The 24972-nt window shown below is 40.6% G+C and overlaps 2 protein-coding genes across 6 annotated transcripts; one reads left to right on the top strand and one right to left on the bottom strand.

Annotated features, from left to right (window-relative positions):
* Positions 1–2155: 2155 nt before the first annotated feature.
* On the top strand, positions 2156–10261 carry LOC124999457 (cytochrome P450 2K1-like). The gene is made up of 15 exons (XM_047574373.1): positions 2156–2507; positions 2592–2754; positions 2844–2993; positions 3073–3233; positions 3376–3555; positions 3865–3869; positions 5627–5799; positions 5883–6044; positions 6134–6283; positions 6364–6524; positions 6652–6831; positions 6910–7051; positions 7141–7325; positions 8639–8780; positions 8855–10261. Exons 1-15 carry the CDS (start codon positions 2301–2303, stop codon positions 9040–9042), a joined length of 2349 nt encoding a protein of 782 aa, XP_047430329.1. The 5' UTR covers positions 2156–2300; the 3' UTR covers positions 9043–10261.
* A 964-nt stretch (positions 10262–11225) lies between these two features.
* LOC124998619 lies at positions 11226–24650 on the bottom strand. Of its 5 annotated transcripts, XM_047573036.1 has the most exons (9): positions 24556–24650; positions 23964–24266; positions 23251–23538; positions 22042–22347; positions 14183–14470; positions 13971–14102; positions 13623–13654; positions 12505–12576; positions 11226–11732 (listed from the first exon to the last, which is right to left on the bottom strand). In XM_047573036.1, exons 1-9 carry the CDS (start codon positions 24599–24601, stop codon positions 11622–11624), a joined length of 1578 nt encoding a protein of 525 aa, XP_047428992.1. In that variant the 5' UTR covers positions 24602–24650; the 3' UTR covers positions 11226–11621. The 5 variants fall into 5 exon arrangements, with proteins under 5 accessions (XP_047428992.1, XP_047428996.1, XP_047428993.1 ...); XM_047573037.1 differs by lacking the exons at positions 11226–11732; positions 12505–12576; positions 13623–13654; positions 13971–14102; positions 14183–14470 and adding exons at positions 18170–18859; positions 21010–21038; positions 21126–21245; positions 21329–21616; XM_047573038.1 differs by lacking the exons at positions 11226–11732; positions 12505–12576; positions 13623–13654; positions 13971–14102; positions 14183–14470 and adding exons at positions 18170–18859; positions 21010–21038; positions 21126–21236; positions 21329–21616.
* Positions 24651–24972: the final 322 nt, after the last annotated feature.

Genomic DNA, 24972 nt, shown 5'->3' with positions numbered 1-24972 from the left:
TTTAACAGTATTTCCACTGAATGGAGTACAGTCCATTTTTAAATAAGGTCTATTTTTCATGACCTACTGATTACCTACAGGTAATCACAAACCTGGAATCATTGATGTATAATAGGTGTTCACAATGAAAACAACTTAATATGTCAGAACTTTGGAGATACTCTGCACTCTCTGCCTCGTTGGAGCTAACTATATTATTGGAAGTTCTTCAAAGCTGCTTTTTGATACAAAACTTTCAACAAAAATTATATTTTATAGTCCTAACTTGAGTACCTTTGACGTCGACCTGGGATTTTCGTTTGATGTGAAAGGGTTGACCTGGGACTTAAACAGCTCAGCTTCAATGTGAACAGGAATTTCGCGTCGACCCACTAATTTACACCATCAGGTTGATGTATCTGCTCTGTTTTCTGGTCTACTCCCTTAAGATCAGTCTTCCTGTTGGTCTCCTCGAGACCAATCACTGAAGGGCAGAAATTCTTGTCCATTTTGTCAATCAAACAAATCAAATGTGTTGTTACATGATCGTTAATGGAAGCTCATAGGTGAATTATCCCTACGTCATGTTTGGGAAATTGCACCGATTGCAGATTGACTTGCTACTGTGTTTATATAAAGCTTGTACAGTGATGTGGTACACTTTAATGATCGTGGCAGTGCACTGGCAAGACCATGGGATCCGCAAGCTGCTCTGCATCCGTGGAGAAGAGGAGATTCAGCGGCAGATATCTGGTTCTATGCAGGACACAGTGATTTATTTGAATATCAGCAGGTTTTTGAGAAGAGCGGGGGTTTGACCGGTCAGTTCGTCAGGTCATCAACAAACTGAAAGCGTTAAAAAAAAATACCATGGCATGCACCATGCTGTCCATTGTTTACCTCACATTGTTCCAGTTTACTTAAATATGTAATGAGGACATTGTCAACACGATTACCTATAAGAGGGAGGAAAAAACAGGTACGCAGCTCTCACAGCGGGAGGTCAATCCCGAGTGTCACATTCTAACCTAGAATGAGGGTAGTCCAGTGAAATGTTGATTGAAAAAATGGAGTAATTCAACCTCAGACAGCTAGAAAATGTAGTAAGACAGAGTCAATTTGATGCAAAATAAATAAAATAGAAAGTTTTAATGATAGAAAAAAAATAACACAAATATATATACAAAATTCAGTCTGAAACCTTTATTTGGCCTACACAGCACAACAGCCCTTGTCAGACTGAGGCGGCGGAACAGATCACCCGTATTTAAAGGCTTGGCCCCTCCCACAGGACCATACCACCTTTGATTGAAATAAATCACATCAATTCGATCCCACAAATCTTCCATATCAGGAACCTTTTTAAATCTATTTACAGTCATTCACCACACATTAAATGAGTCAAAGCATCCACATAATGCCCCATTTAACCCTCCCCTCAATTATATGGTGCAGTAAGATGGACTGAGCAAGTTCCCTACTTCATACTCAGGCACTGTAAAAGACAGCCTGAAACAATCCTCGGGTCCTTTTTCACTGCCTGAAAACCAGGAAGCGTTGTGGTAGGAAAGGAATATGATCAGCTAGAAACTTATAATCTACAGTCTTTAAAAAAAAAGGTTAACTCAAAGAACAATGTTTTTTTGTGTGTTTCTGTGAACGTTTATGGGGAAGACAATAGCACAGGAACCTTGCTCGAATGTTAAAAATAGCTCAGTGTGTGCACCCACCAAATTATCAATAGGACACAACCTGGCTAACATGTGAAATGAGTAAATGAGTGTATGTGTGGTGCATCCCCAGTGGCAGGGAAAACTGCCACACTGGGAGTGCTGGCAATGTAAAAGCACGCCAAAGGCAGGTTCAATCTGGGTCTGAAAATTTGTGTCAACCTGCTATTTTCTATGTGAAAGTGGTATTAGACAATAAAGATGAACTTCTTACTAGATTATGTCCACTAGCAGTATTTTTCCATTCCACCCAGTGTTTCCACTGCACAGAGAGGAGGGAAGGCTCTCATGGTTCCTGAGTAAACGCAGCGAGGGAGGGGGAATTGGGGCAAAGAATGTCATTTGGTTTACATATTGAAATGCTAATGTCCCCCTGGTATGTCAGGTGACTTGTCCATTGTCTCAACAAGATGATAAAGCCATACCCTTAAGGCGAAACTGGAAATTGAGTTGACCTTTGAGTTAAACGTTGAGCTAACGTAACCAGTTACTGATGTTTAAGTTTGACCTATAAGAACTGAGCTGAACACAGCAGGAAGACACTTCAGTCACTGCTGAGGAGACAGAAGGTCACCAGTGTTTTCTGGAGCTATGGACTTATTAGAATTTGTCCTCCATTCATCCAGCTTTCTCTTCCTGTTGGGAAGCCTGGTGGTCATATTCTTTGTCTATCTCATCTCATCTTCCGGCTTCGCTTCCCAGACAACACTGAAGGAACCTCCAGGACCAAAACCACTTCCCCTGCTGGGTAACCTGCTGCAGCTCGACCTGAAGAGACTTCACAGCACATTACTGGAGGTGAGGAGGTGGCTGGAGGGGATTTTCATTTTAATGTTGTCAGTGCAGTCACAATAGTCTATATTATGTGTGTGTGTGTTGCAGCTTTCAAAGAAATATGGCTCAGTCTTCACCATCTATATGGGACCTAAAAAAGTGGTGGTGCTGGCAGGATACAAGACGGTGAAGGAGGCACTTGTAAATTGTGCTGATGAGTTTGGAGAAAGAGGTCAATTTCACATTTTGGAAGAATTTATGCATGGAAATGGTCAGTAGCTGCTTGAGTAAAGTTAGAAAACAATTGTTGTTGTTGAGCAAACATTGATATCCTTTGTGTGGTTGTAAATTGTTACTCAGGTATCATTTGGTCCAATGGAGAATCATGGAAAGACCTCCGGCGGTTTACCATGACTAACCTGAGGGACTTTGGGATGGGCAAGAAGGAATGTGAGAACAAGATCATTGAGGAGAGTCGCTACCTTATTGAAGTTTTAAAGAATTTTAATGGTAAAGTATTTGTAATAATGATGGAAACATTTTTAGTGAAAATGGTTCCAACTTTTTTTTCTGATTCCTTTCTTGGCAGGAGAGGGTTTTGATACCCTGCAAACAATTAACTATGCAGTTGCTAATATCATCTGCTCCATCACCTATGGCCACAGATTTGAATATGATGATGTAGAGTTCACATCTCTAGTAGATCGCACATGCAGAAACAACGAACTCCTGGGGACTGCATCTGTACAGGTATCATTTTAAAGTTCCAGAACTTAGTTATTTAATACATAGGTTAACATTTGATTATGCATGAAAATGCTTATTGTATGTCTTATTTTTCAAACACATACTGTTGTTTTTTGTCATTTTTTTATTTGTATGTTTTTTTCAGCTGTACAACCTGTTCCCATGGATCGGCAAACTGTTTTCTTTACACAAAGAGTATGCAAAATCATTTGCTGCTCATAGAAAACACAACTTAAAGCTGTTGAGCCATTTGAAAGCGACCCTCAATCCACAGATGTGCAGAGGCTTTGTGGACGCCTTTCTGGTCCACAAACAAAAGCTGGAGGTGGGAACCATATCAGAACTGATGATGAGCTGAATAAAATATGGGAATTGATGAATAACTGTTGTTCTTCATATACAGAAATCTGGAATTACCAACAGTCCCTTCCACGATGAAAACCTGCTGATTACCGTTATCAATCTTCTTGTTGGTGGCACTGATACAACATCAACTACTCTCAGATGGGGATTTTTATTTCTGGCCAAATATCCCAAGATACAAGGTAAGAAGCTATGACCATCTTAGACAGCTGTAGCTACTGAGTAAGTTTATTAAAAATATTTTTGACTTTGGCTCCCATTCATCTTCCAGACCAGGTCCGGGATGAGTTGACCAGGGTGATAGGAAGTCGTCAGGTGGAGTTGAAGGACAGGAAGGAGGTACCTTTCACCAACGCTGTCATCCATGAGACGCAGAGACTGGCTAGCATCGCACCTTTGTCGCTTCCTCACAGGACGAACAAAGACGTCACCTTCAGGGGTCACTTCATCAAGAAGGTCAGCTTTAATGAAACAACTAAGATGTAGGAGCACTCCAAGACGTAAAGAAGAAAATGGACATTTTGTCTAGTGCAACATCTTCATTGTTATTATGGATTTGATATATTTTGTATCTTTTACAGGGAACAACTGTCTACCCTTTCTTGTTTTCTGTTCTTCATGATGAGAGTGAATGGGAGAGACCACACTCCTTTCATCCCGCCCACTTCCTGGACAAAGACGGAAAGTTTGTCAAGCCAGACGCCTTCATGCCTTTTTCTGCAGGTTTGTGAGGTCAACAATGAAAGTTAATGTTTAATCTACTGGCAGATGAGCTGTAGCCTTGTTCTCTCTCACAGGCCAAAGGATTTGTATCGGAGAGAGTCTGGCCAGGATGGAGCTCTTCATCTTCTTCACCACCCTCCTGCAACACTTCCGCTTCACTCCTCCACCTGGAGTTTCTGAGGACGACCTGGATCTGACTCCACGTGTTGGCTTTTCCCTCAACCCTTCACCTCATAAGCTGTGTGCTGTCTCCCTGATGTGAGGAGGAGGACCGAAAGGATTTTAATGTTATTTGAGCTTTGCCGTTGTTTGGCATCTTTGATTCATGCAAAAATAAACCACCTGCTAAATATGTTCAACAGAAACGAGAGAACTTGTGTCAAATCCAAATGCTGAGCGTTGTCAGCAGCTGCTCTTTATTTTTCTTAAAAGGTCAATGCATAGATTAAAATTCTGCCTTTTTACGAATTAACCTAGTTTGACATCATTTGAGTAAAGTTATAAGGATTACCTAATAACATCCTGATAAACTGCACCACTAACCTACAGTTCTATCTACTCAATATAATTGTCTAATTTTGCAACTGATTTGATGTCATGTTCATGAACTTTAAAACAAACAATAAAAATAATGTTGTATTTCAAAGTATTTTCACTGAATGCAGTATAGTCCATTTTTAAATATGATCTGTTTTTCATGACCTACTTACGGGTAATCAGTTAAATAATTCTGTCAAACTTGGAATCATAGATGTATAATAGATGTTCACAATGAAAACACCATGTCAGAACTTTGGGCACTCTCTGCCACACTGGATTTTTCCAACTAGATACAGTATGGTAACTTATTCCAAGTTGCTTTTGGATGCAAAACTGTCAACAAAAATTGCATTTTATAGTCCTAACTTGGATAATAAAGATGAACTTCTTACTGGATCATGTCCATTAGCAGCATTTTTCCATTCCATCCAGTGTTTCCACTGCACAGAGAGGAGGGAAGGCTCCCATGGGTCTTTAGTAAACACAGCGACGGACGGGAAATTAGGGCAGAGTGTGTCATTTGGATTAAATATTGAAAGACTACTGTCAGTGGATTTGTCCAATGACTCTGCAGAGTGATAAAGGCATGCCTAAAATCAAAAGTGGACTTTGAATTAATCGTTGAGCTAATGTAGTGATGTTTAGGTTTGAATTACAGAAACGGAGCTGAACACAGCAGGAGGACACTTCAGTCACTGCTGAGGAGACAGAAGGTCACCAGTGTTTTCTGGAGCTATGGACTTATTAGAATTTGTCCTCCATTCATCCAGCTTTGTCTTCCTGTTGGGAAGCCTGGTGGTCGTATTCTTTGTCTATCTCATCTCATCTTCCGGCTTCGCTTCCCAGACAACACTGAAGGAACCTCCAGGACCAAAACCACTTCCCCTGCTGGGTAACCTGCTGCAACTCGACCTGAAGAGACTTCACAGCACATTACTGGAGTTGAGGAGGTGGCCGGTGGGGATTTATGTTTAATTGTTGTCAGTGCAATCACATTGTCTGCATTATATGTGTGTGTGTTGTAGCTTTCCAAGAAATATGGCTCAGTCTTCACCATCTATATGGGACCTAAAAAAGTGGTGGTTCTGGCAGGATACAAGACGGTGAAGGAGGCACTTGTAAATTGTGCTGATGAGTTTGGAGAAAGAGGTCAACTTCACATTTTGGAAGAATTTATGCATGGAAATGGTCAGTAGCTGCTTGAGTAAAGTTAGAAAATAATTGTTGTTGTTGAGCAAACATTGATATCCTTTGTCTGGTTGTAAATTGTTACTCAGGTATCATTTGGTCCAATGGAGAATCATGGAAAGACCTCCGGCGGTTTATCATGACTAACCTGAGGGACTTTGGGATGGGCAAGAAGGAATGTGAGAACAAGATCATTGAGGAGAGTCGCTACCTTATTGAAGTTTTAAAGAAATTAAACGGTAAAGTATTTGTAATGATGATGGAAACATTTTTAGTAAAAATGGTTCCAACTTTTTTTTTCTGATTCCTTTCTGGGCAGGAGAGGGTTTTGATACCCTGCAAACAATTAACTATGCAGTTGCTAATATCCTCTGCTCCATCATCTTCGGCCACAGATTTGAATATGATGATGTAGAGTTCATATCTCTGATAGATCGCACATGCAGAAACAACGAACTCCTGGGGACTCCATCTGTACAGGTATCATTTTAAAGTTCCAGAACTTAGTTATCTAATACATAGGTTAACCTTTGATTATGCATGAAAATGCTTATTTTATGTCTTATTTTTCATACACATACTGTTGTTTTTGATTTATTTTTTTCAGCTGTACAACCTGTTCCCATGTATTGGCAAACTGTTTTCTTTACACAAAGAGTATGCAAAATCATTTGCTGCTCATAGAAAACACAACTTAAAGCTGTTGAGCCATTTGAAAGCGACCCTCAATCCACAGATGTGCAGAGGCTTCGTGGACGCCTTTCTGGTCCACAAACAAAAGCTGGAGGTGGGAACCTTATCAGAACTGATGATGAGCTGAATAAAATATGGGAATTGATGAATAACTATTGTTCTTCATATACAGAAATCTGGAATTACCAACAGTCCCTTCCACGATGAAAATCTGCTGATTACCGTTATCAATCTTCTTGTTGGTGGCACTGATACAACATCAACTACTCTCAGATGGGCACTTTTATTTATGGCCAAATATCCCAAGATACAAGGTAAGAAGCTATGACCATCTTAGACAGCTGTAGCTACTGAGTAAGTCTATTAAAAATAAATTTGACTTTGGCTGCCATTCATCTTCCAGACCAGGTCCAGGATGAGTTGACCAGGGTGATAGGAAGTCGTCAGGTGGAGTTGAAGGACAGGAAGGAGGTACCTTTCACCAACGCTGTCATCCATGAGACGCAGAGACTGGCTAGCATCGCACTTTTGTCGCTTCCTCACAGGACGAACAAAGACGTCACCTTCAGGGGTCACTTCATCAAGAAGGTCAGCTTTAATTTAACAACTTAGACGTAGGAGCACTCCAACAGACGTAGAATAAAAGATGCACCTGGTATTTAAATCAAAACTAAAACGCTAACCTGACGAAGATGTTAATGGGAAACCAACACCATTTCCAATGTTATTAGAGCATTTAACCAAGGCAAGTTTATTTGTATAGCACATTTCAGACACAATGCAACTCAGATTGCTTTACATTAAAAACAATACAACAGATATCAGCAATGAGGAACATTTTCAGCCTTGATTCCAAAGAGCGGAGAGTTGGAGCAGATCTGCTGTTTTCTGAGTGTTGGTTTCAGGTATGTGGGGCAAAAAAACTAAAATCTTTTCTCCATGTTTAGTTTGAACGCTGGGGACAGAAAGCAGACCTTATCCAGATGATGTGAGAGGTCTGGATGGCTCATAACATAGCAGCAGATCAGAAACGTATTTTGGTCCTAAACCATGAAGTCCTTTATAAACCAACATCAGTACTTTGAAATCAATTCTTTGACAGACAGGAAGCCAGTGTAAAGACCTCAGAACTGGAGTGATATGATCCACTTTTTTGTTGTTACTGTGGACCTGCAACAGCCGCATTCTGAATCAGCTGCAGCTGTCTGATGGATTTTTTAGGGAGACCTGTAAAGACACTGTTACAGTGCTCCAGTCTACTGAAGTTAAATGCACTTTCTTCCAAATCCTTACGTGCATAGTAGGCTGACTGACTGTAGGTGAGCACTGACTTTTAATCATTCTTCTTTTGCACCAGAAACAATGACTTAATCCCCTGGTGTTATTGTTATGTACAATTGTGTGTTATCTGCCTAACTGTAGTAACATATTTTGTTGTTTTCCATAAGCTGAGCTAGTGGGAGAAAGTGGATGTGAACAGAAGAGGCCCCACAATGGAAACTCTACGAATGTCAGATTTTAAAGCCAAAATGATGTGCAATAGTTTTCATTTTCTACAGTTTTTGCCCAAAGATTGATTTCTCGAGACTTGTCCATCCATTTCTGTCTGTTATTTATGAAAGAGTTTATTAGTGTAATAGGATGCTATAAGGTATATGTTCTAAGTATGTATGAACTACCAAATGTGAAAATTTTCATTAAAGAATTGAACATCATACACATAATTTAAACAAATCCTCTTTCAAATTCTGTTGTTCAGTTTAAGATTCATTATGATGCCATCAAACAACTTATAAATGATTCAAATTGAGTTTCAAGTCAGACATATGTCTTCCAGAACATATTTTGTCTAGTGCACAGCTTCACTGTTACACATCTAATATATTTTGTATCTTTTACAGGGAACAACTGTCTACCCTCTCTTGTTTTCTGTTCTTCATGATGAGAGCGAATGGGAGAGACCACACTCCTTCCATCCCGCCCACTTCCTGGACAAAGACGGAAAGTTTGTCAAGCCAGACGCCTTCATGCCTTTTTCTGCAGGTTTGTGAGGTCAACAATGAAAGTTAATGTTTAATCTACTGGCAGATTAGCTGTAGCCTTGTTCTCTCTCACAGGCCGTAGGATTTGTATCGGAGAGAGTCTGGCCAGGATGGAGCTTTTCGTCTTCTTCACCACCCTCCTGCAACACTTCCGCTTCACTCCTCCACCTGGAGTTTCTGAGGACGACCTGGATCTGACTCCACGTGTCGGCTTCTCCCTCAACCCTTCACCTCATAAGCTGTGTGCTGTCTCCCTGATGTGAGGAGGAGGACTGAAGGGATTTTAATGTTATTTGAGATTTGGCATTGTTTGGCGACTTTGATTCATGCAAAAGTAAACCACCTGCTAAATATGTTCAACAGAAACGAGAGAACTTGTGTCAAATCCAAAAATTGAGCGTTGTCAGCAGCTGCTCTTTATTTACATATAGTACATATGGTAAGGTCCCTACTGCTTCAAAGTTGACTTTTGATATGAAACGGTCAACAAAAATATATTTTATATTTTAATTTGGACAATAAAGATGAATCACTTACTAGATTATATCAACTAGCAGCGCTTTTCTATCCCTTCCAGTGTTTGCACTGCAGAAAAAGGAGGGGAGGCTCCCATGGTTCCTGAGTAAACACAGTGAGAGAGGGGGAATTGGGGCAAAGGATGTCATGTGATTTAAATATTGAAAAGGCTGAGTTTCTCCTGTTATTTCAGTTGATTTATCTAATGTCTTACCAAGATTATAAAGCCATACCCTTAAGACAAACGTCCCCAAGCTAAACATTAACATAACCAGTTAATGATGTATAAGTTTGACCTATAGAAACAGAGCTAAACACAGCAGTGAAGACAGTTCAATCACAGGTATTTCAACATCAGTGTCTTGGAGGTATGTCTAAAGGTTTCTGACAAACTCTTGTGTAATGCTGTGAAGCCAAGAGGGAGCACCAAGCAGCTGCTTCAATAGAGTGAAATAGACTTTGAACCATCAGTGTCCCTTCATTAACCCTAACACTAACTCTTACCAAAAACTAACCCTAACGTAACATCTCTAGGAATACAACTTGTACTTATCTGGTACCTACAGATGCAAAGTGATTCAAGGAGGTCACTTCCAATGAGACTTTCACACCCCCTTGTGGTCGTCATGGACCATTGCGAGTGCCACTGTGCCCCCTCAATATATGATGTGTTATTTCCAGAAGTGCAGTGTGTTCCCCTTCCGAACCCTAACTCCTAACCCTAACCCTAACCCTAAACCATAACCATAACAGTATCCCCTCTCTAGCCCTAACCCTAGTAGAGCCACCTTGTATCTATCTGGAACCTTCAGATGCAAGGGGATTCAAGGAAATCTCTCCCACACCCTCTTGTGCTCGTATTAGAACATTACAGGGACCACAGTTGGAAAGCCTGACCCTGAACACCCTAAATGTAAATCTAATGGTCTTAGTGTTATATATTGCCAGACTTGTCTCATCTTGCTGCTTGCTAACCCTAATCCTAACCCTGTCCCCTCCCTAACTCTAACCCTAACAGAGCCAATGTGTAGCTATCTGGTACCTTCAGATGCAAGGTGACTCAAGTAAGTCACTCCCCATGAGACTCTCACAGCCCCTTGTGGTCGTCGTGGAACATTGCAGGTGCTGCAGTTGGAAAGCCTGATGCTGAACTCCCTCCACCCCGGTTATGTTTCTCTTTCTTTCATTTTTCCTTTGCTGGACATGTAAATGGGCTGGTCAGATTTTTTTCCTTTACTTAAGAATTTCCAACATAAAGTTTCAAACCATGACTGAACCGGACCACTCTTTCTGTCTTCAGCCCTGCATTTACTTAACCCTAACCCTAAGTACAGGAATGGGTTGGCCATCAGGTAAAAGTTGGCGAGAGCTGGTCTTCAGCCCTGATTGGCTAGACTGGGGCTATCTGGGGTTTACTAGTCCTGGCAGGTCAGGTGGTGAGTCGAAGTCTTTCTTCTTTTGTTGACCTTAACAGCAAATTGCTCTCCAAAGATTTAAGTCCTTTTACCGTTTATCAAGCCTCCTTCAGTTGTTAGCCTTGCTGATGCTTCAAATAGCTTGTTCGAAGAAAATGACCCTACTGTAAAACTTTCAGCCTTTCTTATGTGAATTTCATCCTCAAAACTGCAATTTACTCTTTTATGAATAAAAAATACCCTCTGGGCTGCCTGTTGATTAGAGCATTAAGTCTGTAAAAACAAACAATTTTAATCCACTGACCTTGATGTCACAAAGGTGGAGAAGAAATAAAGCGAGGTTGTAACTACACTACAAATTAAAGTTCACTTGAATAATAAACTTTTCCTTTTTTAATTGCCTGACTGATCTACACTAGATATCTTTTTTATTAGTTTGTTTTGATTGGGTATGGGGAAGGTTAAACCTTCACACTGATATTTATAAAGAACAGACAGGAAGAATGCCTCTGGACTGAGTCACTTTTATTTCATCACTCATGAGCTAACCGCCATCGTAATGGGGAGCAACTGATCCATCGACAGTTCCCTGGATATCAGAACAGCGCTGTGTCACAATATAACACAAAAATGCGGCAATAAAATACTGCAAAACAAGAAGTAGAATGAGCTCCATAAACAATGATAAATTCTGCATACAATATTAATATTGTATGCGGAATATTAAATGAAGTTTCACTTTTGGCAATTAAATTATTTTTGGGGACATGCTGGATTTGGGAAAACATTCCTATTAAAAATCTTAAAAAGTATATTAATGCAAAACAACAGAAAACATAAGCAGCTACAGCCGATAAGGAAACAGCTGTGAGCAGGTTTAAAGGTTTAATACCCCCACCACCACCACACATCTATGTTAAAAATCCTTTGTTGTCATAGATGTAGAAACTGCTGGGATCATCTTCTGTCTTCACGGGAGTCTTGACTGTAGAGTAAGTCACAGCCTCCTCATGCGGTATGATCTGCAGCACAAAACAGACTTGATTTAAACATGATTTAAACATGATTTAAACGCACATGCAAATGAGTCCTGATTTACTCTACGGCACAGTGGTTGTCTGGATTCTCCTCTTATGAATTAGTCACTGGTTCACATCAAAACAGCCTCTGGATGTGGATGATACTCGACCCAGTCACAAGTATACGGACACCCAAACTCCCCAAAATTTATTTCAACATCGCAGGTACATGCAGTAGGTGTCACATGGCACCAGAGTCACTAAAATATGACGTTGATGTCACATGCAATATTATCAGATCCCCAGATAATTAGGAGAAAGTTATTAGCACGTAGGAGAATTTTGTTGGAGTGGAAGTCACCACCAAAGCTTCCCTGTGGCTTAAGGACCTCGTGCTTAAACTTAGACTTAGTAAAATCTGGAAAATTTGATTCTGTTTGGTTAAATAGCTACAAGGATAAACAGTTATGATATGCAGCACAGAGAGAGAGAAGCCATGCAAGAAGATACAGCTGATTTGCTCAAATTGTTTTAAGATGCCAAAATGTGCAGTTCCTCCAATGACCACTTGAAGGCATCCTAACATGTTTAATCATGGTTGTGCATGCAGGACTACTCTGAAAACTCCTTTCTGTCAGCGTGGTGTGCACAGGTGGATTTGTTTAATATAATTCAGGTAACTACAAATGCCGTAAACACTTAATGGGTGATATATCATCCTATTAAAGTTTAAGTGTATGGAAAAAGTGTATCTTCCACACCACAGGTTCCTTACCATTGTCCTGGCAGTGGCCTTTTGATTGGAGTGGTCGACAGTGGCGTAGGTCAGACCGCTCTCTGGGTCATCCTGAGTGCAAATACAGAGCAAATATAAAATCCACACTTCTTCCCTGCATTAATGTTTGTGCTACTCTGTTGTATCTGCAAATGTTTTTGTTACTATTTGAGACAATCTGACATTATGGAGTTCATCAATGTCGTTACAGCTCAGTTTGTGGCCACCTGTGGGTGGGCAGTGAGTGCAGAGAGGCATCGTTATATGGCATTTTGTGGTTTTACAATTATTCAGCAACATTTGTTTTCTTTAAAAGCCCCGGTACCCAGTAATCCTGAAGTAGACTGTCCTTGGGAATTAAAGGCCTCAAAATATTTCAGATAAAAGTGAACAAATAAACAAATATTTCAGTTAGAATGGAACTGGTATTGGTTGAGCCAAGTAGAATAACTTGGGATTTTACTTAGTGTTTTTTTCTGCGTAACTAAATGTTGCCTCTAAGAAGGACCAACGAGCTATTAATAAGTGATGAGTTTTTCCAATACTAATGTTTCATTATTCTCTAATTATTTCTCACTTTTACTAATCTGTAAAAAGATTTTGGAAAACAATCTGACATTATGGAATTAATCAATGCTGTTGCAATTCAGTTCGTGGCCACCTGTGGCAGCAGCGAGCACAGAGCGTCAACATTATATGACATTTTGTGGTTTTACAATTACTCTTTTCTCTTTGAAAGCGCCAAAAACAATCTAACCAAGTCCCTCCTTGGGAATTAAAGGCTGTTTTATGCAAAAGTGAACAAATAAACAAAGATTTCAGTTGGAATGCATAACATTTGGTATGTGTAGTGGTTGAGCAAAGCAGAGTAACTTTTCTTTTTTCTTTTTTTTTTTTTTTTACCTCTGTGCTCTTTTTTTCTGTGTAACTTAATATTGCCTCATGATGAGAAGGACCAGTGAGCTATTAACAAATGATGACTTCATATATTTCCAATATTAATGTTTCCTCATTTTTTAAATCATACAGGAAGGAAGTAAAAGCACAAGCCTCTTACTGTAAGTGTGAACATAGGTTGTAGACTAATATGAGATACAGTTAAGAAACACTTTACTCACAGAGGGGTACGTTGATTTTTGGACGTCTGGAACTAGAAAGGATTTGTCGTTAATGTCATCATACTCGTGAAAATGCTGCAGAAAAAACAATCTCAGAAATCTCAGAGGTTTCCATAGCAACAAGCAAACAATAAGGAAGTTGGCTGTGGTGTAAGTGTACATGTGTCAATTTATCGTACATGGGTCTGAGAGCTCGATGCACATGCAAACAAATCAGGAAGAAGTCATCGGTCTGATGAATATGCACAACATTTAGGGGAAAAGAAACAAGCAGAAAGAAAGAGATGCTACAAGACTGCAGAGCTTAGCATGTATACATATGAACGCTACATTAATAAAATACCGTACTGGTTTCATTCTCTTGCACTTTGGCTCTTCTCCTGCTTTTGAGGAGAAGAACAGCGATGACAAGAAGCACCACGACCACTCCGACCACTGCACCGATGATTATGAGGAGGGACGAGTTAGGATCTAAGGGATCTGTCGACAGAAACCGTTACGAAGCACGCTTGATTTTGTTTGATTTGATTTCTTACTGATCATACAGTATGTTGTCCTACCTGAGAAGACAGGAGTGTAGTGAGCTTCTATCTTCACACTGTCTCCCTCAACAAACTGGCAGGTGTATCTTCTGTTTTTTCCACTCTGATGCTTCACAGTCAGATAAGAAACACAGTTCTTCTGTCCATCGACCTCAAACCGAGCTCCATCCAGCTCAGCTCCTGACTCATTCAGCCAGCGGATGCTGTTTAGTTGACAACGAGGGAATCCATCGTATCTTAACAGAGAGCACTTTAATGTGACAGTTCCATCCGTCTTTGGATCAGCGTCTGGTGGAGATGGAGAGACTGAAAGAAAAGTGATGATAATTATTGCAGCAGAAAAACTTTAGAGATTTTCTTCATGACAAGACACCAATAAGTTCCTGTCCATCTTTTGTTGTCGTCCCAGTTTGATTTGATGTCTAACAAAAACATTAGTTTAATGGATTTAAAATGTGAGAAAGAAAGAAATCTCAATGTTTGACAGAACAAACAGGCACATCCATGTACGACCTGAGTCCATCTAAATCACTAAGAGGGTCCCTCATTGTTCAAGGCTGTCCCAAACATGGCAGCTTGTTCTGGACTTTAAAGAGTTGTCCCCATGACGACAGATGTTTAATCCTCACCATCCACTCATACGCAGCTGAGGGAGGGTTTCCAATAAACATGAGGTTGTGTCCAGCTGAATTTGTTCAAGTCAAAATACTCACTAGTCAAAATATTTAGATACACAAGTGTATCCATGTCAGTGGTTCTTCCAGGCCGACAGGCGTATCGACCAGCATCCTCAGCAGTGACGTTGTTGATGATCAGAGAGCAGTTACTGGACAGACTCAGTCTGGAAGCTTGAGCTGAGACCTTAACTTTTCCACTATCAACTTCACCTATAGTTTTAGAAGATGCATCTCTGTTGTAAAGCCAGTTAATGTTGGAGCATGTTGAGAACACACGGTCACAGGGTAGAATGACATCACTTCCTGGTCTGTAATAAACATAGACATCTCTTCCTCTGACACCTGCAACAAAGTAAAGAACACACATTGCAGAAGAAATGATAAACTGTCCCCCTGCAAACAAATATAAGTACCTATATGTACTGCATCACTGAATCACCAACTTTAATATTTGCAACCACAGATATGAAAGTTTCATTTATGACTTAATTCAGCAGCTTGTAACACTTACAGCAATAACTTTAGTTCACCATTAAAACTAACCCCCAAAATTAAATACTACCCACATTTATCTTCCAGCTGAATAAATCTGAGAATCGTCTCTTAGAAATATTTGAAATAAAGATTTTTACCTTCAAACTGCAGAAATAAAACTAGTATCAGCTCCAGGAAGGCCATGCTCTGTCATTCTCCGTCAGCGGGTGGTTGTTGTGAGGCTTGACTCCGGTTCTGATCAGTAGGCGATGACACTAGTTCCTCTTTGTGGTCGACTTAAGATGAAAAGATGCCATGACAGCAACACCCCCGCAGAGCCTGTTGTAAGATCCATTTCCCCACATTTTGTGTGCGTCTCCTGAACAAACCACAGATTTAACACACATGTAACTTTAACTTCACAAAGAAATTCCACTTCATACGTGAAAAGGTCATATTAATTTAGATGGACGATTGTTAAGGTGTGCTACAAACAGCTGTCAAAGTTTTGTATGTGTCATTTCCATTCATATCGCTGAATGGCGTCCTGTCACTGGTGAAAACAGGAAGTGTCATGTTTGGTAATATGTCGTGCCAGCAGCTCTGAGACACCGCTTACAGTGCGTTTAGGTCAAGACCAACAAATATTAGCTTGTAATTGATGTTTGGTCTGTGTCTGCAGTGACTGTGTCTGACAAAAATTCATAGCAATGCATTCAACAAACAAAGATGTCACTTCATTAAAACCAAACATCATACTTTAGAAATAAAAGAAGGGGAAGTGGTCACCCAGAGCTACGTCCCAAACTTCTCTGTCTGTCTTCTACTTCGTGGTCATGTTTCTAGTTTCTGCTGCTAGCAAACTGTGAGCACACTCAGCCGTTCCTAAAAAGCAGTCATGTACTTAAAGGTGGGGTGTGTAGTTTATTTTTGGTGTTGTTTTGTCCAAATTCAATAAAAGATTGTTAGCATATTGTAATTCAAGTGTTATCAATTGACTTCTGTGCCTCCTCCTGGTTGTATTTACAGGTTTTATAAAAATCGCCCCGTGACATTATTTTTCCACCAATCACAGGTCATTTTACTCTATATGAGTCGATGTGCATTCATGTCGTATTGCTAGTGACTTCTCCATGCCTATGCATGCATGTATGTATGTTTATGTATTTTATGTCTGGGTTTAAGTGCGGGGGAGGAGGGAGTGGAACAACGGCTGTGAACAAGAAGGGGGGAGGGGGCAGTGCAGATTTTACATACGCTGCCTTAAGTTATGCATCACATGCAGATGACTCTAATAAAATTCACCTCATGTACAGTTGTTGTGAATGGAGAAATTAGCTACAGAGACTAAAACTGCTTTTGTTTCAGGGCTGTAAACATGTGTAAAGTCATAGACTGTAGAGAAATGGATGCCACGACTCTTTCACCAGAGGTTGCAGCTTGGCTTTGAATATTGGGCAAGAATTATTTAAACACTGTAATGAGTCATTACACCAGTGACATGACTTTGACATAGCCAGGCCTACCAGACTATGACTAGTATGTGTCTGTATGACTCAGCTGCTTTGAGATGACCTCGTCAAACATCCAGTGTGTTGGATCCAGGAGGATCTCAGCATAAACTTAATGTAGTAATCACAATCGTGTTTCATTAGCGTATGATCGTGTGATTTTTCTGAGAGAGTTACAGGAAGCGAGACCCAAACACAGGAAGACAACAGAACAAAAAGCTACTTTAAATTCCAACAATAGCCTGGAAGTCAGACCAACTTCCCAACCCATACTTTTATTTGTTAATTTTGTGGTGGAAAGCTGTTCTGGAGTGACCTTTCGCAAAACCCCGCCCCCAAGCAGCCTTTGCCCAATCATGCATCCTAGCAGCTGTTACTATGTAAACAAGGTCCATCAAGCTGCCGACCTCCAACAAGCTAAATGGGGAAGACAAATGTAAGACAGACACTAGGTACTTGGGGGAGTCCTGTTCTTCCTTAAGTGCCTTAAGTGGACCAAACACTGTGGAAGGCCCCACTCCAACTACATCTCAAGAAAATAAACAAGCATAGATACGTCTGCTCCGAGGCAAGAAAGGCCGAAAGCCACAGTGATAACTAGCTAGCCAAACTTGAGCTAGCAAGACGCTCATATATACGAAACCTTATATCAAAGTTATGGTTTCTATTGGCTAATATTAGTAATATTAGTGCCAAACTAATGTTAGTTAACTTCATGTTAGTGAGCCGGCGAGTTCACATTAGCTAGCCAACTTTAGCTGTTGCGTTGAGTCTCAATGCTGGGAGCGCTCTCTAACGATATGTTGAGTCAATTTACATCAAAGTTGACCACAGCGTCAGGTAGTTTAAACTTATTTTGTTTTCATCTTTCATGTAGCATTTTGTGAATGGACAGCCTCCTCCTGAGTATCCCAACCCTGTACTACCGTCATCTTGATATTTTCCCCTTGGTTGCATATTTTAAGATTTTGTATATACCCCTCCACTACGTTCTGTAACCGGCTTTTACGAAAGGACAATTAATTACGTTCCAGTGGTTTAGGAAACTGGTGGCACTTCCAAATAAAACAGGAAATGATGACACCAATGGAAAACAAAGACCCAAAACCACCAGATACATTTTCATTAGCTTAGCGTGAGCCTTTTATATCTACACAGGAAGCCAGGTCTTCTTCCATTGGGTAGAACGTGATGCAATTCGTATTTCTGCAGTAGCTCAGTCTGGATTTTAGGGTGACCACATTACAACAGAAGGCTTGGAAGGAGAAAATAAAGTGTTTTAAATGTAGTTAAAAGGACCTTCAATAAAGGACTTTCCAGTCACAACAGATTCTCACCGTTCATCAGCTTTATTCATATTTGCACATCAAACATTTACAAAGCAGAAACCTGTGTCCAGATATAAATAGCTATGCCTCTAGATGACTTATTCATGGGAAAACAGAAGTCTCACTGCTTACACCACCGTTAAACAATCTCCTTCCTGACACCTACGAAAGACACAATGAAACAGCATTATTGGCCTCTTAACTTCCTTAATTTGGCTCATTTCAAATAATATGTGGTGATGGCACAAATAGTACCAACTTGTAAACAACTGTGATGTGTGACTGAAATCTATAGATCTAAAATTTTACTGAAGACGGATGTCTTATGGTAGATTTCTATCAATGATTACAAACTGATAGAAAGATAGAAAGACAGATACTGTAGTCATCTTTATGAGAAAGTCACATTTCCATCAGCTTGATGAGGATGAGAAACACAGGGACATGCAGGTTTGAAAAAGAATGTTACAATAGTAGTAAATATATAAAATATATAAACTATAAAAACACAAAAGGTGTGTGTGTGTGTGTGTGTGTGTGTGATTAGGTGCATGTGTATAAGGTGCATTGGCTACACATTGTATGTGGTTGAGTGTGCATGACAGAAGAGAAAGTAAATGATGAGCTGAAGCTGGTTCAGTGCGGTGCAGAAGCTGCATTTTCATAGTCGGGTGCATCATCAGCAATGGCATCGTCATCATGAACCTGTGAACAACACAACACAACACAACACACAATAAGCATGTGATGGATGCTTCTATCTACTAGTTTGATTGGTCAACACCAATCAAACCAAATTAAGAACCTTAACCACAGTTTGTCTCTGCTGATTTCTGTCTGTCCTTCCCAGGGTGATATCTTCCCTGGTTATTTGTGGACTAAATACTATTACATGGTGCCTGTTTATGTGTCAAGGCTCTGTGTCTGTCTTTTATTTTGTGATCACGTTTTACAGTTTCCTGTTTTATTTTAACAAGTCTCTTAGTTTCCTGTCTGTGGTATCTCCTCGTGTCATGTCTGTCTGTGCCATGTCGTGTTTCCTGTTTTATTTTGTTAAGTTTTAGATTTCCCGTCAGTTGTGTTTCCTTATGTCAGTTGATTGCTTATTGGTTTGATTGGCCTCATGAGTTTCACCTGTGTCTTGTCATCCCGGAGCCTTCTTGTGTTTTTATAGCCCTACCTTCGCTTTGTTCCTTGTTGCGTCGTTAATGTTGTCTCTACGCCACAGTCCTTGTCTCCATGATTTTGTCTCCATGCCATGTCATGATTCTTTTTTTTGTATTTTTGTATTTTGTGGAACTCCCTGCCTCAATGCATCACGTTTTGTTCGTTTTCATTAAACTCCCCTTTTCCCTAGATTCCCTTCCTCTTCCTTATTGTCCTGCACCTGGATCCGTAACTCAGCCCCCACCCATCCTGACATCGCGTTGCTAAACCTGAACTCTTATTTTGTTTAGCGTCTTGCATTTGATTCGCACACTTTGTTGAAACGTAACCCACATCCAGATATCTGTTCAGGTCATATATCAGCATCTTTAAGACGCGTATAGAGATAAATAAACAGGGCGCCATCATGTGAACCAAGGGATGAGAGGACAAGTCCTTCATGAAGGATGTATACGAGAAGCTTTTGAGGTCCTGACTGGTATGTGGCCTGTTCTCACACTTTCTTTTCCTCCTCTGCATAGCCTGGATGGTGAAAGAAACAAAGAGCAACAGATGAACCGTCATACAGTGGAACTTGGCAGAGCAGCTGGAAGATCTGGATTTCGATGATGACCTGGTGCTACTGGCTCATACATACAGATGCAGGGAAAATCAGGAAAATGGGAGAAAACTGCTGCTCTGCTCTCGGCCTCAAATTAAACTCATCAAATCCAAAGTAACGTGTATCAGCAGCAAGAACAACACACCAATAATCCTGGACCGGAACCCATGAGAGGATGTAAACAGCTTCATACCTCACGAGCATCATTTGTGTCGACGATGTCCGGGCCAGGATTGGAAAGGCAAGGACAACACTGAACATGCTAAGCAATATCTGGAAGGCAAAGAACCTGCCACTCAGGACCAAGCTACAAATCTTCGAAAACCACCATCACCGTACTCAGTAAGCTGCAGACCTTCATTAAATGGTGCCTCCTGAGAATATACTGACTCAGTAACATCACAAACCCCAACCTGTGAGAACTCACCAAACAAGACTCAATAGAAATTCAAATCTAGAGGAGGCAATGGAAGTCAATGAGCCACACACTCAGAAGAAAGAACTCAATCATAAAACAGGTGCTGACGTGGAACCCACAGGGACAGAGAAAGAGAGGCAGACCCAGAACCACCTGGAGAAGAACCACAAAGCAGGAGATGAAGGAAGAAGGGTTGTCCTGGCAACACTTGAAGTGAAGGGCCCAAGACCGGAGTGAATGGAGGAGCTTCATGGATGGACTATGTGCCTTTGGCCTAAGGCCTAAGTCAGTAAGGACACATCATGAGAACCAGGCAACAGCTCAACGTTTTTGCTTTTAAGATTCCGAATCAGGAAATTATGACGGATGATGAGCTCAAAGAGGAAGTTATTCTGATTATGCAAAACAGACTGAAGGATTTTTTGGAATGTGGTGCACCACCATGTTTGATGCACCACTTATGATAAATATATATACAAGTGACCCTTTTTAAATTGAAGTGAGAAGAGACAACAAGTTAACTAATCCTTGAATGTTTCCTTAAATATATATTTTCAGGCTTTTGGGAACCACTGACTGTAGGACATGGATACATGTACCAGGGGGAAAATTACACATTACAGGGATGTAGTGATTATGTGGGTGGTGAAAATGTTTTGTTTAACTCACATTCTTGTCTTCCAGTGACTTCTTTCTTCCTGGAAAGAGAGTGAGAGAGAGAGAGATGTGGTTGACTTCCAGACTTCAGATTTCGGTTCAGTTGGTTATTATCTGAACTGCCTCACCTTTGCCTCTGATGATGAGAACGGTGATCACAATGAACAGGATCAGTCCTATGATCTTCAGGAGCAGCATGACGTAGCCCAGTGCAGACCGGTGAGTGGAGTCTGAGGAGTCTGGGACATCTGTGGAAAGGACATGGTTCAAATGATGAGAGTTTATGGAAACTAGAGAAAGAGGCTAGATTGGCTTGTACTTGGTGTCCTACCTGAGAAGACAGGAGTGTGGTGAGCTTCTATCTTCACACTGTCTCTGTCAACAAACTGGCAGGTGTATCTGCTGTTGTCTCCACTCTGACGCTTCACAGTCATATAAGAAACACAGTTCTTCTGTCCATCGACCTCAAACCGAGCTCCATCCAGCTCAGCTCCTGACTCATTCAGCCAGCGGATGCTGTTTAGTTGACAACGAGGGGATCCTTCGTATCTTGACAGAGAGCACTTTAATGTGACATTCCCATCCGTCTTTGGATCAGCGTCTGCTGGAGATGGAGAGACTGAAAGAAAAGTGATGATAATTATTGCAGCAGAAAAACTTTAGAGATTTTCTTCATGACAAGACACCAATAAGTTCCTGTCCATCTTTTGTTGTCGTCCCAGTTTGATTTGATGTCTAACAAAAACATTAGTTTAATGGATTTAAAATGTGAAGGTGGACTGAACAAAATGTGATCAAGAAATCTAAATGTTTGACAGAACAAACAGGCACATCCATGTACGACCTGAGTCCATCTAAATCACTGAGAGGGTCCCTCATTGTTCAATGCTGTCCCAAACACGGCAGCTTGTTCTGGACTTTAAAGACTTGTCCCCATGACGACAGATGTTTAATCCTCACCATCCACTCATACACAGCTGAGGGAGGGTTTCCAATGAACATGAGGTTGTGTCCAGCTGAATGCGTTCATGTTAAAATACTCACTAGTCAAAATATTTAGAGACACACGTGTATCCAAGTCAATGGTTCTTCCAGGCCGACAGGTGTATCGACCAGCATCCTCAGCAGTGACGTTGTTGATGATCAGAGAGCAGTTACTGGACAGACTCAGTCTGGAAGCTCGAGCTGAGACCTTAACTTTTCCACTATCAACTTCACTTATAGTTTTAGAAGATGCATCTCTGTTGTAAAGCCAGTTAATGTTGGAGCATGTTGAGGACACATGGTCACAGGGTAGAATGACATCACTTCCTGGTCTGTAATAAACATAGACAAGTCCTCCTCCGGCACCTGCAACAAAGAAACAGTCATTTCATGTTAATTTTCTGCTTCCAAGTTAAATCAGTTCACATTAAATTAACAGACGTGGACTGAAGTAAAAAGTGAAATGAGGGGAAGAGAAAGCAGAGAAATGGGTCGTCACACAACTCTCTAACACCACAACTGGAATCTTCAAATAGAACAAAAAAACGTTGAAAGTGTCTGTAAGTTTTCCACCTTGTAATACTGGATCATTAAGTTTCAGAAAGTTTAAGTGGTGGTTTGTAGCAGATATCCAACAATAACGTTGTGGTTGTGGCTGATCTGAAAAGGGACATTTTGTCAGGAATAGTAGGTTTTATGGTTGGACCCAAGAGCAGGACAGCAGGAGTTGAAATAAAAAGCATTTAATGAAAACAAAAGGCGCTGCAGAGGTGGCAGGTATTTCCAAAACGAGAAAGGAAAAAGCTACAAAGATAGAAGGATGACAAAATGACTAAAACATAGGAGGATGATAGAGTTTTAAACAACACAACAGAGAACAAAGGCGAAGGCAGGGCTACATATACTGGGAGTAACGCAAAACAGGAAACCAGGGAAGTTAACAAAATAAAACAGGAAACTCAAAACATCACAGAACAAGACAAAGACAGAATCATGACAGACTTTTTACTCAACACCACTTGATGCCTCTGCCTCTTTCTACAGACTCAATAAAAAGAGGAACACAAAGAGTCACACCAGTAGATGGACATCTCTCCATGAGAAACTGAATTACTTTTATAGCAAATATCATGTGAAATGTAACGTTTATGATCTATCAAGGAATTAAGAGTTATATTTAATTGTCACAGATCCTCTTCTTTGCTGTGAGTGAAGCGGTTTATGGAAACTAGAGAAAGAGGCTAGATTGGCTTGTACTTGGTGTCCTACCTAAGAAGACAGGAGTGTAGTGAGCTTCTATCTTCACACTGCCTCTGTCAACAAACTGGCAAGTGTATCCGCTGTTGTCTCCACTCTGATGCTTCACAGTCAGATAAGAAACACAGTTCTTCTGTCCATCGACCTCAAACCGAGCTCCATCCAGCTCAGCTCCTGACTCATTCAGCCAGCGGATGCTGTTTAGTTGACAACGAGGTAATCCTCCGTATCTTAACAGAGAGCACTTTAATGTGACATTTCCATCCATCTTTGGATCAGCGTCTGCTGGAGATGGAGAGACTGAAAGAAAAGTGATGATAATTATTGCAGCAGAAAAACTTTAGAGATTTTCTTCATGACAACACACCAATAAATTCCTGTCCATCCTTTGTTGTCGTCCCAGTTTGATTTGACGTCTAACAAAAACATTAGTGTAATGGATTTAAAATGTGAAGATGGACTGAACCAAATGTGATCAAGAAATCTAAATGTTTGACAGAACAAACAGGCACATCCATGTACGACCTGAGTCCATCTAAATCACTGAGAGGGTCCCTCATTGTTCAAGGCTGTCCCAAACACGGCAGCTTGTTCTGGACTTTAAAGACTTGTCCCCATGACGACAGATGTTTAATCCTCACCATCCACTCATACACAGCTGAGGGAGGGTTTCCAATGAACATGAGGTTGTGTCCAGCTGAATGTGTTCAAGTCAAAATACTCACTAGTCAAAATATTTAGATACACACGTGTATCCAAGTCATTGGTTCTTCCAGGCCGACAGGTGTAGAGACCAGCATCCTCAGCAGCGACGTTGTTGATGACCAGAGAGCAGTTACTGGACAGACTCAGTCTGGAAGCTCGAGCTGAGACCTTAACTTTTCCACTATCAACTTCACCTATAGTTTTAGATATATCTCTGTTGTAAAACCAGCTAATGTTGTAGCATGTTGACAACACATGGTCACAGGGTAGCATGACATCACTTCCTGGTCTGTAATAAACAAAGACTTCTCCTCCTCTGACACCTGCAACAAAGTAAAGAACACACATTGTAGCAAAAATGATAAACTGTCCCCCTGTAAACAAATATAAGTACCTATATGTACTGCATCACTGAATCACCAACCTTAACATTTGAAACCACAGATACGAAAGTTTCATTTATGACTTAATTCAGCAGCTTGTAACAGTTACAGCAATAACTTTAGTTCACCATTAAAACTAAGCCCCAAAATTAAATACTACCCACATTTATCTTCCAGCTGAATAAATCTGAAATCGTCTCTTAGAAATATTTGAAATAAAGATTTTTACCTTCAAACTGCAGAAATAAAACTAATATCATTTCCAGGAAGGCCATGCTCTGTCATTCTCCGTCAGCGGGTGGTTGTTGTGAGGCTTGACTCCGGTTCTGATCAGTAGGCGATGACACTAGTTCCTCTTTGTGGTCGACTTAAGATGAAAAGATGACTACCCCCCACCCCCCCGCAGAGCATGTTGCAAGATCCATTTTCACACGTTTTGAAAACTGATCATGCTCCAGCAAAGATCTGCCGGGCCAATTAAATTCTTAGGACAATTGTCAGAAGCGTTACAGTTGAATCTGTTTACATCAAAATGGCTCTGACTTGTTGGAGGATTGACCTTTCTCAAAACCCCGCCCCCAAACAGTCTTTGTCCAATCATACGTCCTCGTGACCGTTACAACGTAAACAAGGTCCATCAAGCTGC

This window comes from Mugil cephalus, chromosome 21 (genome assembly GCF_022458985.1).
Source record: "Mugil cephalus isolate CIBA_MC_2020 chromosome 21, CIBA_Mcephalus_1.1, whole genome shotgun sequence".
Lineage (NCBI taxonomy): Eukaryota > Metazoa > Chordata > Actinopteri > Mugiliformes > Mugilidae > Mugil > Mugil cephalus.
The sequence above is the reverse complement of the archived record's forward strand: the minus strand, read 5'-3'. Positions and strand labels throughout refer to the sequence as shown.